General features: G+C 31.4%; 2 protein-coding genes, 1 long non-coding RNA gene and 1 pseudogene across 5 annotated transcripts in view; 1 reads left to right on the forward strand and 3 right to left on the reverse strand.

Moving 5' to 3' along the window:
* Positions 1–18,258, reverse strand: part of LOC133816159 (uncharacterized) — a 92,112-nt gene that overhangs the window by 58,490 nt on the left and 15,364 nt on the right. The gene's annotated exons all lie outside the window — the stretch shown is intronic.
* On the forward strand, positions 2,675–3,881 carry LOC133788145 (mavicyanin-like). Its single transcript, XM_062225598.1, has 2 exons — positions 2,675–3,106; positions 3,279–3,881. The coding sequence occupies exons 1-2, from the start codon at positions 2,926–2,928 to the stop codon at positions 3,662–3,664; spliced, it is 567 nt and encodes a 188-aa protein (XP_062081582.1). The 5' UTR covers positions 2,675–2,925; the 3' UTR covers positions 3,665–3,881.
* Positions 4,021–9,957, reverse strand: LOC133788108 (transcription factor ABORTED MICROSPORES). 3 transcript variants are annotated; one of them, XM_062225596.1, is made up of 9 exons: positions 9,851–9,957; positions 6,433–6,538; positions 6,167–6,349; positions 5,991–6,069; positions 5,852–5,920; positions 5,078–5,767; positions 4,696–5,001; positions 4,435–4,611; positions 4,021–4,330 (listed from the first exon to the last, which is right to left on the reverse strand). In XM_062225596.1, the coding sequence occupies exons 2-9, from the start codon at positions 6,531–6,533 to the stop codon at positions 4,169–4,171; spliced, it is 1,767 nt and encodes a 588-aa protein (XP_062081580.1). In that variant the 5' UTR covers positions 6,534–6,538; positions 9,851–9,957; the 3' UTR covers positions 4,021–4,168. The 3 variants fall into 3 exon arrangements, with proteins under 3 accessions (XP_062081580.1, XP_062081579.1, XP_062081581.1); XM_062225595.1 differs by lacking the exon at positions 9,851–9,957 and adding an exon at positions 6,632–9,810; XM_062225597.1 differs by lacking the exon at positions 9,851–9,957 and having other exon boundaries at positions 5,991–6,088.
* On the reverse strand, positions 11,596–13,219 carry LOC133788161 (transcription factor ABORTED MICROSPORES-like; annotated as a pseudogene).

Raw genomic sequence — 18,258 nt, forward strand, 5'->3', positions numbered from 1 at the left:
AAAGTTTTTCAAAAATACCATTTTTTGACACTTTTTTTTTTCTTACTTTTGACATGTTTTCTTGCAAAAAAAAAAAAAAAAAAGAAGAGAAAATTACAAATAAAAGTATCAATTGTTTTTTTACAAGCTTTTTTATTTCATTAAAAAATTATGAAAAATGCATAATTTCTAGTCTGAATTCTAAAGTCTTAATTAGTTGATTTTAAAAGAAAAACCATGAAACATAAGTTATAGAAAAGAAATGTTATGATTTTAATGCATTTGAAGAAACAGACTACAAAAGAAATATAGTTAGTGTTAAAAACTTAAACTTAAACATACTAATCAATCCCTTCCCTATTTTTTTAAAAATCCAATTTAGTTATTTTTAAAATTATTATTATTATTATTTGAAATATATATATGTTCGGGTCACCCGAACCCGTATGCTTTACATTTTAGAACCCGACCAAACACCTGTTAGGTTCAGATTGGGTTAGACCCGAATTGGACAGGTTCTGTGAAAAAATGGGTCATTGGGTTGCGGGTTGTGCAGGTTTTTGGGTTTTGCGTCAAATGTTCACCCCTAATTTTTTGTGTTGTGTTTGGAAAATAACTTTGCAGTTGCTTTTTAATTTGGTTCAACAATAATTAATTTTAAGAGACCAAAATGTGTATTTTTTTATTATAATTTGATAGTAACTTCTAAGTTTATTTTCGATTTGAATAATAAAAAAATAATTTTTTACATAATATACTAATCTTCGCTAAAAAATTACGTTTTTACCGTCAAACATTTTTTCTTCTTTCAATTTTACGGTTTTGATGAAAGTTTTACATTTTTACGGTTTAATCTTTTGTCTTTTGTCTTTTGTCTTTTTTTGTGTTGTTCTCACGTTGTTTTTAGGTTTTTTTTGAGGTTGATGTTTAGTTGTCATGGTATATATATATTATTTTTGTTATTTTTTGGTTTTTTTTTATTGGTCCAGTGAGTTGTTTTCAAGTTGTTTTTTAATTTTTTTTCCTATAAATCGTATTTTCATAATTATGAAACTTTGAAATCGTATTTTTGAAAACTTGAGTGCATATTTTTGAAAAAAAAATAGGAACCGTCGTGGCTGGCCTAGAATTTTTTCCAACTGGAGGCAAAAATTATATAGTTATATTAATTATATAAAATATTTATATTTAAGAATTTTTTTTTTAAAGATATAATATTATAAATAGATAAGGGTGAAAGTGTAAATATTGCTTAATTAAAAAATTTTGTAAAAAAAAATTAGAATTTATATATTTTTGGATCCTGTGTTTTGTAAAATTGTTCAAATAGACTCATAAATCTGATTTTGATGAACACAAAATTGAATATAACAACACAGTTGTTAGACATAATGATTGTGTTTTATTCTGAGTTGTTAGTTTGATAAATTATTTGTAATTTTAGTTCAATGATCAAAATCGTGTTTAAAGTTTATTTGAACTATTTTATAAAAAATATAGTCTAAAAAATAATTTGTCAAAATACAGAGTCCAACAAGTAATGAGATAAAATATAAAATCTAAAAAATATAGACATAAATGATTCATTTGTAAACACAATGACATTGTAAAATTACGCAACTAAGAACTCCGCCATAGCTACTTCCTTGTCATGAGCTCAGTCCACCACCCCTAGATCAAAGAAAAAAATAATAGTTAGCAAATAAAATAAACCACTTAAATAAAACTTAAAAAAATGTGTATTACCAAATTATTAAGCCCAGGTATTACATGTAGTTTGCAATTTGTATTCCTTAGGAAAGAAAAAACATGTAGTTTCTTTCCTAACAAACCCACCACATTGATTTTAGTTGGTTGTCGTTTTCGTACAAAAATTAATTGTCGTTGGGCTACTTACAATTACATCTCAACTACAAATAAAAAAAGACCATCTTGTGTACATTTTGTGTTAAATTTAGCTTAAAATATGTGTGAATGCACAATGCTTATTGAAAATATACAAAATAATTAATTTTTTATTATTAAAATATTAATTAAAAATTAAAAATAATTTTCAATTAATAAATCGTATTAATGAATGACAAATAAGTAATTAAAAAGATGATGTTTATTGTGGGCTAAATTTGATTCATATTATATTTTGTACTAAATTTGGCACAACTTTTTGACTATTGTTGGAGTTTCATTTTTTGAACATGAGCTAAAAAGTGACTATACAATTCCTTAGAGATTTCTTTTTCTTCTTCCTTATTATGCGATTTTTTGTGTTTAAATTGTTAATAATTCAAACTTATCTAAAAATATACGTATATCTTTGGTTTGAAGTTTCTTCTTCTGTCATCATTTTGGACAGTTTCAATTCTACAAAGTTGAGTCTCTTTTATAGTTGTTTAGTGTACATTATAATAGTTTGAGCAATCAAACGATTATTTTGTAAATAATTATATAAAAAAAGGTTATTTATTTTTATTAATACAATTTTACATTAAAGTCAATAATAACATTTAAAAAGTAATAAAATAAGTAAAACATCACCTTTCATTTAATAAAGTCTTGGAAATGGTCCAAACCCAGTTGTTGGTAGTCATAACTCAAGCTGAATGGTTCAAACTAATATATCAAGATTTGGGTAGTTTTTTATTAAGAAGATATGTTTTTTAGGTATGCCATTTAATTCTTGTACTAGTTTTCCATTATCATTTGGGTCCATTACTCTGAATGAGTGATGGTTTTATTAATTTATCCTTATTTTCAGGATAACACGCTTGTCTGAATGAGCATAATTAATTTTCAATGATCTGTAGCTGTTTGGAAAAAGTCCTCTGGGTAACAATATAACAAGCTTCTTCAACTCCACAGATTTACTTTCTATGATTGACTTTCTTCTTCTTCTTCTTCACAAACAAAGCTCATTAGAAGACCATATTTCCAGTCCTTGAAGAAGCTATGACAAAAAGCAAAATTTTCAGTCACTTCACTTTGTTGTCGATCCTTGTAATCTACACTTGGTTTCTAAAGGGAGTAACCTCTGAAGATTACATAGTTGGTGATGGTGATGAATGGAACAGCCAAGGCAACTTTCTAACTTGGTCGACAAAGTACAACTTCACTGTCGGTGATGTTCTTGGTATGATCTTTTTGCTTTAACCTTTTAAATTTTTTGTTCCATAACAATTCTGTATGCTATCATCTTCTAAAAACAATAATCAACGCAGAAGTTACTATTGCTTTGACAGAGGAAGTAAAATAACATAAGGAAATCAAATGTTTGTGTATCTAAGATATCACATGTTATGTAGTTTTCAAGTACGTAAAGGGGCAACACGATGCATATGAGGTAGATGAGAAAACGTTTCGATCATGTGATGCGAGCAGTGGCGTGTTGGCAAAGTATGAGAGTGGAAATGATAAAGTCAAACTCACTGAAGCCAAGAAGTATTGGTTCATATGTAATGTATCAGGCCATTGTTTTGGTGGAATGAGATTCAGCATTGATGTTAAACAAGCTAATGATCCCTCTTCAGATGATACCAATCCCACCACAGATGGTTCTCCTACTTCTCAACCTGATGAGCTGCCAGCAGTTCCACCTACCAGCTCTAGTAGAAGCACTTTGTCCAGTGAAAGTTGGAAAAATGGGATTTACACTTTGGTATTTGGGATCTTATTCAGATTTTGTTGCTAATGAAATTAGCCAAGTTTTCTTTGTAATTGTAGTGCATAGTAACATTCTTTCTAGTCTTTATAAAACCACCACTGACCTGTAGTTTCTCAAGAGTTGTAGACACTGGTTAAGAGGTTTGTTTATGAAGGTGGAAAACTATGTATTTGCTACATATCTATATACAAAAAACACACATATATCTTCATTATTGGTATGTCTGAAATCAATCTTTGAGTAAGGATCAAGTTTATTATCAAAGAGCACAAGGCACACTATGCATTTAAATATATAGTGTGCGTTTTCTATTTCTATGAACCAAACAAAAACAGATTCTCAGCATCAAATCTGATACACTTTGCTGAGTTACACTAGAGTACTAAATATATATGGTATATATTAAAAATTAATAGATTATTCAGTAGACATTTTGCAGTTAAGAATAATTCCCTTTAAAACATTATATATGTAAGCTTGAAGTGAAGTGAGTTCTTATCTCATTTGAAGAACTGTAACTTAATTATGAAATTAATAAGAAGGCTGGTGGTGATGATGGTGCTGATAGTCAATGCTGCTGCTATTATCTGATGCTTTAGACATCTCAGACAAACCTCTAGAAGGATTCCTTGTCAGCTCCAGCAAGAAGTCTCTCAAGTGATCAGCTTGGACTACTATTTTACTGTCCTTCTTCTGTGTCCAAAATTTTAAGCAACAGATTACATTTTGTGTTAGTTTATATATGTAGATGTGTTACAAACTTTCTAAACCAAAAAATTGAATTAGAAGCATTTTACCTCTACTTTAAGAACATTGGAAACCAGGTTTCTGAATGTAGTAACATTGGCATTAGTTACTTCAAGAGCTAGAGAGTTCAAGGCCTCCATCAATCTCACAAATCTTCCAGGCTTGTGCTCACAGAATACCTTCACAAAGAACTCATTTCCATCTATCTGAGCCACTTCCACTTGAGGCTAAATTTGTTTCAAACAAGTTATTATGAGGCTTAAAACACAAATATATCAGAATGTTAAGAAGACAAGAAAAACTTATGGTACCTCCATCTGTGGTGCCTTGTCATTAGTTGTTTCTGACTCTTGGTTCTGCTTTGAGATGCTTCCACTCCCTGATGTTTCCAAATGAAATTCATTTTGAACTTTTTCATGCTCAGGCCTACACCTGAAATTAGTGTCGTCGCGACTCAAAGTCTCAGACAGAACATTGTTTCTTTTACCATTAATGTTAGTGTTCTTTTGGCCATCACTGTCTGAATGCTCCTCTAGCTCATCTTGAAGCTCTTTTGCTTGACTCTGCAAGTCTTTTACATATTCAATTGCATCCCCAAGTATGGAAGCTCTGTCCAACTGTGCATCAAAAATGAGATAAAGGCTTTAATTTTACAACCATTAGTTCCAAAAAAAAGCATTAGATATCTATTACCTTAGAAATTTTGGGGACCAAAGACCGAAGTGTATAGAGCCTTTCGTTAAGCTTCTTCCTTCTTCTTCTCTCCGCAACAAGATTCTTGCACTGACCTGATTTTCCTGACTTTCTTCTATACTTTCCATCTTCCTCATCATCAATCTGATCACTGCAATCCGAGACTGAATTTGATCTTCCTTCATCCTGTTTGTTCAAGTCCTTTTCAGTGCCATTCTGCTCCTTGTTTGCTGTTACTTGTTCCATAAATTGCATATGCATATTGGCTGTGTCATTCATCATGGATGGCTGCATAGCATCCAGTGAAGAATCCAAATGCTTATCCGGATGTGACGATGGATCTAGAGAACATTCAGAAAAGGCAGCATCGTTCCTCATCCTACTTTCAGAATTGTAACCAAATTGCTGCAAGTTCATTGGAGAACTGCATAGGCGAGTTCGGTCCACAGATATGTCATAAGACATGTTTAGGTTCTCAAATGCAGTAGCATTTGGTGGCTGCAGATGATTGTTGGGATCCATTTTGTCAATTTCATTGCCTAAAAAAGTCCTTGATTGGATTTCACTCATTGCATTAATATTCTCACAAAAGCTTGTATCCATATTGTTTGTGTTAATCAGGGCTTCTTGCTCCACTAAAATGTTGTATTGAGTTGTGATGAAGTCTATCACATTTTGATCTTCTGATATCTGTGAAAAGAAACTCTATTAGAGTACATACATATTTGAACTAACAAAAGAGAAAATGATGATTTGAAAAGAGAATCGTCATACTTGTTTATTCACAAAAAGCTCTACCAATGCAACTGGCAATGGAATTAAAACCCTGGTCCCAATAGATTCCTGCATGTTATCATTGCTTTTAGACAATGGTGGAAAAATAGAGAAGGGTTTGGTTTTGAAAACGACTTACCTCAAGTGCATGTGAGCATGTGACAGTAGAAAAGTTTAACCAGCTGGGTTGGTTGGAGACCAAGGTTTGTGCATAAACTCTGTTCATAAACTCATGTGCTAAATAGATTTAGGATTCATAACATACAAGAAAAAAAGTCATTTATACTAAAAACTAAACAAAAAAAGGGTTAATACCCTGAATCTGAAGGCATGGAAGTTGGCAATTGGGCAAGAAGGTCACAAGAATTGACTCTTGGGTGCTGACACATGGTATCCCTGCATGGAAGGACTGGAGAAACTGGAAAAATAAGCTCTTCTTCTCCACCATTTTGTGTGTTTTCAGTCCCAGCACAGCAACATCTCATCCCCTCAATAAACCTATTAACACATTCCAAAAAGTAACATAAACACAGGCACACAGACCCATATCATTTAGTTTAGTCATAGAGAATTTCTTTAACCTTTGATCTTCACTTAGTTTCCAGAGAACACAATAATCCCATCCTTTCAAACCCACAAGGGCTCTAAGCCTCTCCATCAGATACTGCATAATCAGGTCCATATTACCTGCAAAATAATTGAGAAAAATGCAGAAACTTCAAATTTTAAAGAATCCATTTTTTTTCTCTATTACTTTAATGCTAATCTTATGACACTCACAAGCACCAAGAGAGGTAGCAATGCCTCCTTTTGTTCTCAAGATAAATATGGCCACTACTTCTGACTGAATTAAGTATTCATATGAAAAAGCATAGGCAGGGTGGAAGAAGCAAAACTATAAGGCAGCAGAAAATACAAAGGAAAGTCTCCATACAAACTTCAGGTGACAGAAGCTGATATAGTTGCACCAAGTTCAAGCTCAGACAACTCCCCACCTCATACCAAATTACCCATCTCAGCAAACTAAGAAAGAAACAAAAATAACAATAATAATAATAAAACAACTTAGACCCTTTTATAAGTTATAGCCAAAAAAGGTTTCCATGTATATTTTTTTTCCAGCTTGGGAGCAACTTATATTGGTAGGTGAACTGCAGCCTAAGCATGGAAGAAGGAGAGATTTTCATATATAAACTAATATTATTATATCTAATTTTTCTTGTTAAGGAAGATTATATAAGCGAATATTCAGGAGGAAAGAATTCATTATTATTAAAAAGTATATATATAAATATATAAAGTTAGTTATAATGAATGAGAGCATATTGCATGACCTAAGAGTGTGGCGTTTGTAACCTTAACTACCTTGAAGTTTTTCGCTCGCTTGGGATTTCTATATTCTTACATGTTTCAACTACTCTATAACTTTGGACTAGAAATGGAAAAGTACTATACGTAAACAAATTTGCAAAAGAAAATTCAGTTGTTCCCAATATAAGATGAAAGGGTGACAGTTCTAACTTAGTGGAAAAGCCTGAAAAAGTAGAAATTCTTATGTCGTTTCCTTAGTAGTATGATGATGTTTTTGATTGTACATGAATGAGTAGTAGTAGTAGTCCTAAGAGTAGTATTTGTTTCCCTAAAGGAATAATAATATCTTTATTGATTGATTCTTAAAAGTATTTGGTGGATTTTAGAGGAAAGAGATTAACTAATTACACAAGGAAATGAGTTGGTAATGATGAGAGGAGGCTTATTGCATGACCCAACTTAAGGCCTACAAAACACTAACTACCTTGCTCAAGTTTATATTAAATTATATTCATTTCGTTTTGGTTTAGTATATTGCTTCATGTTTCAACTACTCTATCACTTATTGTATCACATTTGGGAAACATACATCAGACCCTTCATTTAGATAGGGAAATATTCTGGCCTCATTTTGGTGATTTGTTGTCACCCATTTAGTTGAAATTTTATAAAAAATAAGAGTTATCCATTTTTCTTTATGTCCTACACTTTGATTGAAGAGTGATGTAAGTCAATATAAAAAGATGATTTCTTTTCATGCTTATTACTAAGACAAATATATTGTTTTCCTGCCTTTTTTTTCTTTTTCTTTTTGGGTAAAAATGAGAATAACACCAAGTTAGAATCAAGGACTACAAATAAGAAACGAAAACAAAATGAACACCCAGATAGGGATAACTATATCTTTGTCGAAAGAAAACTAATATATCAAAGCCTAGCAAAAACTTCTAGACCACAATCCAGTGAGAAAATTTTCAAGAGGAGAAAAAAAGTTACAAGATAAAAAAAATACTTAAAAAAATAATAATTGCAAGAGTTCCACCACGTAAAATTCTCAAGAGTCTTAGAAGCAAGGTGGTAAATAGAATCAGATTTCAGAAGAAGAGGAGAATACTAATGAAACATGATAACTCTAATGGCCTCGATCAGTCTGATGATATGGAAAGAAGAGATGAAGTACTAATAAGTTTTGTGGAGTATTATGCATGCAAGCTGTTTCAAACTTGACCATGGAATCAAATATATTAGCCAACAATGTAAAAAAAATGAAAAAATTGGGATGAGAATATTTTGAAAAGAGAAATGCTAAAGGGCACCAATGGTGTCTAGTATCATATGAAAATGATCCAATATCAAGGTTCACACAATATTGAATTTAATAATTTTTGTCATGTGATTTTGTTATAAAATTAGAAAGAATATTGATAACAACCTAGTTAATTTCCATAACACATCCTTTGATAAATTGTAGATAGTTTTATAATACCTAAATCCCATTCCTTTATGTATTTCATTGATAAGAAAAACATTACAACTTTGTATTTATTTTTTTTATTGTTAGCAAATAATCAATTCATTCAATTTTTTATATGTTTTCTCTTATATTTTTTAATCCAATCCTAAAAGCATAAGACCAAAAACATCAATATGCCAAAGTGAAGGTAACCTGATCATGAACCGAAGAAAACAAAACCTCCTATCTAGTTTAGCACTACTACCATGCACTAGCATCTAATTCATAGCAATTTATTTCAAAAAAATTTAAACCCAAGTTAACATACTCATTATCTGAAAACACTATTAGTAAAAGTGCAAAAAAAATATACCAGTTTCAAAATTTAAGTGTCCAAAGTGAACATTCTACAGCTAATATTTTGCCCTGTGTGCAATTTGTCTATGAAGTTCTGGTGGGTCGATCAGTGGTCCATTATCTGTAGGTAATATGGTGAATAATCCACCAACCTAATACTTAATAATAATTTTTCCTAATTTGAAATTCTATACCAGAAGGATGTGTCTTTTCTTAAAATATCCTCATTATTTTGAAATGTAATAAATTAGATTGTACTCATTTTATTTATATGACACTTATTTCCCAACTATTAAATTTCTTTTGGAGGTTTAAGAAAACTTTCATATCTTTGTTAGGTATTTGATAATGTATTAATCAGTTCTTCAATATGCATGGTGATTTTGTGGTCTTATGGTGCAGTGCTATTTTTTGCAGTTCTGGTCATTTTAATTTTTAAACAGTTGAATATGCATGTGTTCTTTGGAATGATGAATTGAGACTGATTGAGGAGAAAAACTCAGGGCTTCCATACTGGAATGTATACAAGTAGGCTTATAGTAAAGCAGGCTGCAATGGCATATCAAACTTGAAGAACTACCTCTTTAATTCTTTATCTTTAATTATTTGGCTGGATTTAGAAACAGGCACAATTATGAGATTATCTGTTGATGTTTCTGCCATTTTCTTATACTTAAGATATCTCAGACAACCCTCTTGATGGATTCCTCATCAGCTCCCTTAAGAACTCTTTCGAGTGATCATCTTTGTCTACTATTTTACAGTCCTTTTGTCATCCAAAATTTGATGCATTAAATTATATTTTTGAATATGGCTGCTTATAAAAATTGTATAATTTCCCAACCCCAATAAAACATAAATAAATAGATTCAACTTACCTCTACTTTGAGAACATTAGAGACAAGGTTTTTGTCTGTGGTTACATCTGCATTAGTTACTTCAAGGCCTAGAGTGTTCAAGGCTTCAATCAATCTCACAAATCTACCAGGCTCATGTGATAAACACAAAATGGGTATTTTTAAATATTTATAAATTGCAAGCGTACGAATCGTTCATATAGAATATTAATCGTGTAAGCAAAGATATCGAACCCAAAGGAGTTGTCTAAAATAAAAAAGAATACTATTTTAAACCAAAATTAATAAATTCTAATAGCTCCAAAGATTGATGAGATTTTGTGACAATAAAATAAAATAAAAGATAAAAATAAAGATATTAAAGATAATATATAAAAATAAATTAATATTAGAAATCAAGATGGTAAAAGAAAGATTATTAAGATAAAAGAAAGAAAAATATTAATATAAGTTCAATAATATTTAAAAGTACATTAATTCTCAAGTTTTAGTAATAGTAGAAATTAATTAAACCATCACTTATTCAAATTAGATATTCTATTTGAACACAAGTTTTTATAAAAATATAGGATCTATCTTTACTTTTTAAAATTATAATTTTAAAGTATTTAATGTAAATCAATCTAATGAAATAACAAATAAATCAATGAACATTATTTATAAGGCAAATCATAATATTTTTGTTCCAAGTATTGGATGTGTACAATTTAATGACACATCTTACACATAATATTATGATTTTGCACTAATGAAGAACAAAATGTAAATATGAGCTAACAATAAAAAATACATGATATTTAAGATGAAAGAAAATATTTGAAGAAGAAAATCCATAAACTTTATTACACAAAATGAGAAATCAACATTCAAAATAAACACTATCTAGTTACATATTGTTTCATCATCACCTTAATAATCTTAAAAAAATTAGAAACTCATAATTAAAATAACAAATACAAACTAAAAATTACAAACATAAATAGGAAAATTTGGAGGAGAAACCCCAAAATTTTTCTTCTAAAAACTCATAGGAAAAATGACCAAAAAGAAGAAGAAGATAAAGAGAATTGAGAGGTCTTGAAATGTGGTAAGTGTGTAGTGTACTCTAAACTCTCTTATTTATAGCAAAAAAAAAGTATTAAAATAATCAATTTAAATTAATTGAATTAATAATAATATGACAAATATGAGTAAATTATAAAGTGTAATAATGATTTTGGGGTAAAATTTGTAAGGAAATGGGGTAAAAAATGGTATTTTTAGACATAGGGGACAAAATGCATTTTTGTTGGGCTCAAAATGGTGGCTAGCTGCTGGGTTGTGGGCTGTGGCAGGTAGCTGGGAAGGGGAAAATTGGGCTTGGACATGGCAAGGAAGCTGGGGCAGCTGCTGGAGTTGGGCTTCGGTGGTGGGCAGGATGGGGTGCACGGGCCTGGCTGTTGCTGAGTGAGGTGGAGACGTTGCTGGGCAAAGGAGTTGCTGGTGGAAGCTTCGGAATGGGAAGGAGGCCAAGCGTTGGACACAAAAGCTGGAGGCATCATGTGATGCTCAGTTGGGCCTGTGGCTGCGGGCCTTTAGTTTGGCAAAAAGGCTAATTTCTTTTGCTTTTCACAAAAATGCCACTTTTTTTCATTATTCTTCTTTCTTTTAGCAAATAAAATTCAACAAATTTCCTATTAAACAAACATAAATCAAATATTTTCAATAATAAAATATACAATAAAGTTCCATGGAAATATTAATTTACTTAAACATTTAAGTTAAAAATTACATCTTTTTACTCCTAACTTAACAATATTAATTTAAATAATTAAACTATAATATTTTACAACAAAATTACCATAAAAACACAAAAAAAAAATAGAAAATAAAAATAAACTCAATAAATTCAAAATTATTTAAAAACTTAATAAATCAATTAAAAATTCAAGAATTAAGTAATAAATAACACATAAAAAATGGTAAAATAACTCTATTTTGTAGAGTTATCATCATGCTCATGGAACACCTTTACAATAATATCATTTCCATCTATCTGAGTCACTTCTACTTGTGGATTAAATTGTTTAAAAATACCAAATTATTAACTTTTAAAGAGGCTTAAGAAAGAAAATGAAAATAATAATGGAAGGTACCTCATTTTGTGGTGCCTTGACTTCTGCAAGACTTAGAATCTCAGAAGAGAGAATTCTATTGCCATTAATACCAGTGTTCTTAAGGCCATCATCATCTAAATTTTGAAGCTCATATTGAAGTTCTTTTGCTTGGCTTTGTAAGTACTTTACATACTCAATTGCATCACTAATTATGGAAGCTTTGTCCAACTGTACATCAAATGAGAGCAAAGGCCTTAAATATTACAAAGATGAAAAAGTAAAAAAACTATTAGTTCCATAAAGATTTAGATGTCTATTACCTTAGAAATGTTGGGAACCAAACACCAGAGAGTTAAAGCCTTTCAAGAAGCTCCTCCCTTCTTTTTTTCTCTCCAAGAAAGCTTTTGCTCTCTTTTAATGGTTTTCTCCCATACTTTCCCACATTCTCATTCTCAATCTGATCACTGCAATTTGAGAGTGAACTCGCTCGTTCCTCATCCTGTTTGTTCAAATCCATAGAAGAATTCATTGCAGAACTGCATAGGTGAGTTTGATCAAGAGAGGTGTCGTCCAAGTTTAAGTTTTCGAATGCAGTTGCAGGCGAAACAGATGGCTGTAGATGATTGTTGTTTTCCATTTTGTCAATCTTATTGCCTAACAATGGCCTTGATTGAATATCACTCAATGTGCTTATGTTAATCAAAGCCTCCTGTTCCATTGAAATGTTGCATTTGGCCATGACAAATTTGATCACATTCTGATCTTCTGGTATCTGCAAAAGAAAAGAAACTGATATGTTGAACTTGCATATAGGGTAAACCATGGTTTGAGAGAAAGAAAAACACACTTGGTTATTAGCAAAAAGCTCAATCAATCCTCCTGGAAATGGAATCAAAACCCTGGTCCCAATAGGTTCCTGAAAGAGTAAATAAGAGCTTGTAGCTCAATAACATTAACAAATTTCTTCTAAAAATTGCAGGGAAGGAGAGAGTGGTTGAACATGGACTACTCACTTCAAGAAAATGTGGGCAAGTGACACTTGAAGAGTTTAACCAGTTGGGTTGGTTGGATATTAAGAACTGTGCATAGATCCTGTTCATAAACTCATGTTATAAAATGGACCAGCATTAATAATTACAGGGAAAGTAATTTATACTTAAACCATATAAGTCATTGGCTAATACCCAGAATCTAAAGGTATGGAAAAAGGCAATTGGGAAAGAAGATCACAAAAATTAGCTCTTGGGTGATGAAACACGGTATCCTGCGTGTAAGGGCTGAAAAAACTGGGAAAATATGATGTTCATCTCCACCATTCTGTGTGTTTTCAGTCCCACCACAACAACAGTTCACCCACTCAATATACCTGTAAAAAATCCCAAAAGTCAACAAATGCGACAGAGGTACATAATTATGGATATAGATAGTTTGTTCAACCTTTGGTCTTCACTAAATTTCCAGAGGACACAAAAGCTCCATCCTTTAAAACCCACAAGGGGTCTAAGACTCTCCAGCAAATTTGTTCAACCTTTGGTCTTCACTAAATTTCCAGAGGACACAAAAGCTCCATCCTTTAAAACCCACAAGGGGTCTAAGACTCTCCAGCAAATTTTTCCCAATGACGTCCTTATAACCCTACAACGATTGATGAAATGTAGATTTTAAAATTATAACTTAATTGAAGGAACTCAAACTACTATAGCCAAATTATTTCACAGACTTTTTCTTTTTTGGTTCGAAATTTGTTTCTTTATGCTCCTCTTAGAACTGTTACAATCACCATGAGAGTTACAAGGTGTGTAGCAATGGCTCTTAAATTGAGCTAAGAAAATATATAAGCAAGGTGGAAGAAGCAAAAGAACCATGAGAGTTACAAGGTGTGTAACGATGGCTCTTAAATTGAGCTAAGAAAATATATAAGCAAAGGTGGAAGAAGCAAAACAAGAAGATAGCAGAGAACACAAAGGAAGATCTCCATTCAAAATTCAGTGGACTGAAACTAATAATATGGTTCTATAGAACTTAGACAAGTTCTGATCTGAGTTTTGTAAATTTGGACCTAGAAAGATACTTATATGGGTAGTTGAACTGCAGCCAAAACATCCATGTGAAAGAGAGAGACTATTTATTTATCTGTTGCATATTTATGGATTAATTAAACGATCTTTTATTAATTATAATATTTAATTAATAAATTATTTAGTTGAACCCCGATTATGTCCCGCGCCCAGTACGGAAGCAGGATGGGTGCCGTTTCATCATCGTGGCCGTTCGTATATCCATGGGTTTTAAATAATAGATTGAACGGCTGAGGATTTGTTTTGGAAGAGCAATCCAAACGGATACTCATATGACAATTACCAGGCTAAGAAGTAGGGGTAGCCTAAATGACTAGTGCTTTTTTTTATATTACCCAAGCGGTTTTTTTTTAAATCACCCAGCCGGTTACACCTCAGAAAAATACTCTTTTCTCAAACACATACTAACCAGTTATACACATCAAGCATTTCGACTGTTGTTCTTCGCTGACTTCAGTTCTTCTCCTTCTCCTAGTTAGTTTTTTTTTTTTTCAGTTCAGTATCTTTTTGGCCTGTGATTCTTAGTGTTGGGTAAGTGAAATTCAAGGCTTGGATACTGAGGATGGAAAAAGGAAGGCCCTTTAAGTTTACGGCAAGTTGTTGTTTTTCTTCATTAGTTTAGGTTCTTATGGATGAAGTGAATTTTTAAATTTTTTGTTTTTGTTGTGTGGTTTAGAAGTAAATAGGTTGGTCTTAAACATCATATCCACTTTTTTTGGTGGTTGGATAAGCAATATTGATTTACAGAGGTAAGTACTGATTTTTTTTTATCTATTTTTAAGGGTAAGGAATACTCTCTTTCTCTTCAGTCACAAACAGATCACCAGTTCAAAAGCAAGGAGTACTCTCTCTTCTCTCATCTTAGTCCTTGGGTTTTCGGGTTTGCTACCTTTCTTGGGATTTTGTTTTCTTGGGACAAGGTGGTGTTAAGTGATGATGTTGAATTGATGTAATGGGGTGCAACTTGGTTTGGGTGGTTGTGTTCCAGTTACTTCCTTTCGGTATTAATCTATTATTTTTTTGTGTACTTTTCTGTTGTTTATAAGATGTAGAAGGCCTTCTCTGGGAGTCTCTGTTTATTGTTTTGTTTTGACAGTTGTTTTTTTTCTTTCTGTCAAGCTCTATTATGGGGACAAGTTTTCGGTGTATAATGGAAAAGAGTTTGATTTGAGAAAGTATATCACCATTAAAGAGAGAATTGCAGTTCCATTCCAATTATGTAACAGCGAATATAATATTTGCTTTAGTTAGAAAGTTTTTATATTTTATTTAAAATACAATTAAATAATTGGATGTAGTGTAATTGGCTATTGTGGAATAATGGTGTTCCCACGAAGAAAACAAACAAACAGATGATAATTTTTTTTTGTTGGCTGCATGTTGTCCTGAAGTTGTTGCATTTCTTCTCTAGTCTTCTCTTCTTTGCGCCTCAACTGCATTTTCCAAAATGCAAATGGGGCTTAAAATAGACACAAAGAAAAATAAGAACAATGGCCTAAGATCATATCTATTTTAAAACTGAAATGGAGGGAAAAAAAACAGAACTAATCCAAACAAAACAAAAGAGAACACACAGCCAAACTAAATGTTTAAGCATCAAATTGATAACAAATCCAATATCCTAACCAAAAATCATATCTATTTTGAATCTAAAATATAGGAAAAAAACCACCACCTGTGGGTCTAGGCGTATGGCCAACAGACCGAAGCAGCAGTGAGAGTGAGTAGCAGAGAGAAGCAGATATGCGTGAGAGAGAATGAAGCAGCGAAGGGAAGAGCCTGAGAGAGCGATGTGTTCTTCGTCCTTCAAGAGAGAGAGGAGAGCTGGATAGAGAAGATGCAGTTGTATAGAAGAGGAGAGATCGAAAGAGGGAGGAGGGAGGAGCTATGAACAGAGAATGTTTCAGGTGCTATAAAAAATGAATGAGAAAATTGATATTTAGGGAAAAGTTTTACATTTTTTAGTTTGAGTTGAAATTTTATAAGGCCCGCCCTTTTGTTTTCCAAATTTTCAATTTACTGCTTTTTCCCGTTACCCATTACAATAGATATTTTTTTAACGGCTATTTAGGATTTTTTCCACCGAACTATTACTACTACCGTATCGTGCCCTTTAATTTTTTCAGGCCGTTAAAAATTCCCTCAAAATATTCACAGTAATGTAAAGAAGCACTTCCGTTAACTTTCAACACATGTGGCTAACAGAAGGCTGACATGGCTCTTTATATGCTGATGTGTCTTGGCCATGTCAGCGCCATGTATGTAATTTTAAAATTAAAAAATCTATAATCATATTAAAAATTAATGAATTAAACACTAAAAAATAGAATTAATAAATTAAACCATTTTTTATACATTAAAAAAAATAAAAACCATATTTAAAAACAATAAAATTACACACATGGCGCTGACATGGCCAAGACACATCAGCATGTAAAGAGCCATGTCAGCATTCTGTGTTGAAAGTTAACGGAAGTCCTTCTTTACATTACTGTGAATATTTCAGGGGGAATTTTTAATGGCCTGAAAAAATTAGGGGGCACGATACGGTAGTGGTAATAGTTCGGGGGGTAAAAATCCTAAATAGCATTTTATTAATAGTTCCAATTTTTTTTATAATAACAAGTATTAATTATTTTTCATAAGGAAAATACCAGTTTTTCCCTTGTGTTTTTCCCAAATACGTGATCGGCCCTTGTGTTTTTTTAAATGACAATTCAGACTTTATGTTTTACAAAATATATCAAAATAGCACCTTATACCCAATTTTAGTAAAAAAAAAATTCAAATACAATATTTCATTCTCAGCTCTTCGACTTCGACCACTTTCTCCGCTTCTTTGAACTCATCACATCACTGAAAACCCAAGAATTGATCTTATAATTGAAAATATTTTCACCAAAATCAGGTCTATGGTACTATTTTGATCAATTTTATAAAACACAGGGGTCGATTACGTATTCGAAAAAAATACAAGGGCCAAAATAGTATTTTTCCCTTTTCATATCAACAAAAATATAATATTAAAAGAATACTAATTTCAAATAACATAAGAAAGAAAATTGAAAAATATTTAATCAAGGATAAATATCATTTTGGACCATGTATTTTGTAAAACTTACCGATCGGACCTTGTGTTTTGTTAAATGACAATTTGGACGATGTGTTTTAAAAAATAGAACAAAATAATACCCTATCTTCGATCGAAAAAAAACAAAAAATCTCATAAATCAAATCTTTTAAAAAAAAAAACAAATAAACTCAGAACCATCTCTGCTCCATCTCTCTCTCTTTCAAAAAACAAGGGAAGAGGCAAGAGATTGGTTTTTGATCAGAGGAGCAAGGAGAATATTTTGGGAGCAATTTCAGAGATTGAATCTACAGTTTTTTTCTTCTTATTTAATTTTCTTTATGTTAAACTCTAGTATTCTGGATTTCTTTGCAATGTTGATGAACTAATTTTATTTTTAGGGTTTCTAATTGAATCTTTTGAAACTTTACAATGATTTAGTGCAGAGTTTATATTTCTTTCTTCTTAAGATCCTTTCAATTTGTGTTTATTATATGTGATTGATTGGCCATCTTTTACATAATCCATATGAGTTTGAGTCAAAATCTGAAAGGTGAGATTTAAACATGCTACAATTGATTGAACATAGATTTTAATATTGAACGAGAGTATCAATATAATTTATGTAGTTTTTAAGATTTTGATCTTAATGCTTCTTATATGTGAGTTTATCATAGAAATATAGAAAATTCATATCTAGGTCGAATTTTATATATCTTAATCTGAATATATAATATTTTTGTAAACTTGTTATCTTAATAAGAAGAGTGATAGTGAAATCTAGCATTAATGAAAAAGTAGAGTGGATAGAAGAGGATATTAAATTCCCTAATTCGCTATTTATTGAAGTAATTCTCTTTCGTTTCTTTAATTTCAGTGTTAATCTCATGTTCTTTATGTTAGTTTAATTTTGCAATTTACATTTAGTTTCTGTATTAGTAGGGCTCTCAAGTAACTAAATATGATATTAGAGGATGTTAGCACTATTAGTGGCGTGAGTCATAGTCAAATGTTTCAAATATCACACTTAGTAATCTAATTAGTTAATGGTTACCAAATTCGTTCTCAAATTATGAGAGATTAGCTTAGAGGTTGCAATTTGTGGATACAAATGATCTGGTTACCTCATTATTAGGGCTCCTGAGTAACAAAGTGGGATATTAGGGGATGTTAGTACAATTAGTG

The sequence above is a fragment of the Humulus lupulus genome, chromosome 1, assembly GCF_963169125.1.
Source record: "Humulus lupulus chromosome 1, drHumLupu1.1, whole genome shotgun sequence".
In the NCBI taxonomy this organism is placed as follows: Eukaryota; Viridiplantae; Streptophyta; class Magnoliopsida; order Rosales; family Cannabaceae; genus Humulus; species Humulus lupulus.

What these genes read in the sequence shown, in the direction of transcription:
- LOC133788145 (XM_062225598.1), top strand. Translation starts at nt 2,926, where the DNA reads ATGACAAAAAGCAAAATTTTCAGTCACTTCACTTTGTTGTCGATCCTT. An exon ending in CACTGTCGGTGATGTTCTTG is followed by an intron (nt 3,107 to 3,278) that starts GTATGATCTTTT and finishes CATGTTATGTAG; the next exon opens with TTTTCAAGTACGTAAAGGGG.
- LOC133788108 (XM_062225596.1), bottom strand. Translation starts at nt 6,533, where the DNA reads ATGGACCTGATTATGCAGTATCTGATGGAGAGGCTTAGAGCCCTTGTG. An exon ending in TCCATGCCTTCAGATTCAGG is followed by an intron (nt 6,070 to 6,166) that starts GTATTAACCCTT and finishes GTTTATGAACAG; the next exon opens with AGTTTATGCACAAACCTTGG. An exon ending in AGCTTTTTGTGAATAAACAA is followed by an intron (nt 5,768 to 5,851) that starts GTATGACGATTC and finishes TTCTTTTCACAG; the next exon opens with ATATCAGAAGATCAAAATGT.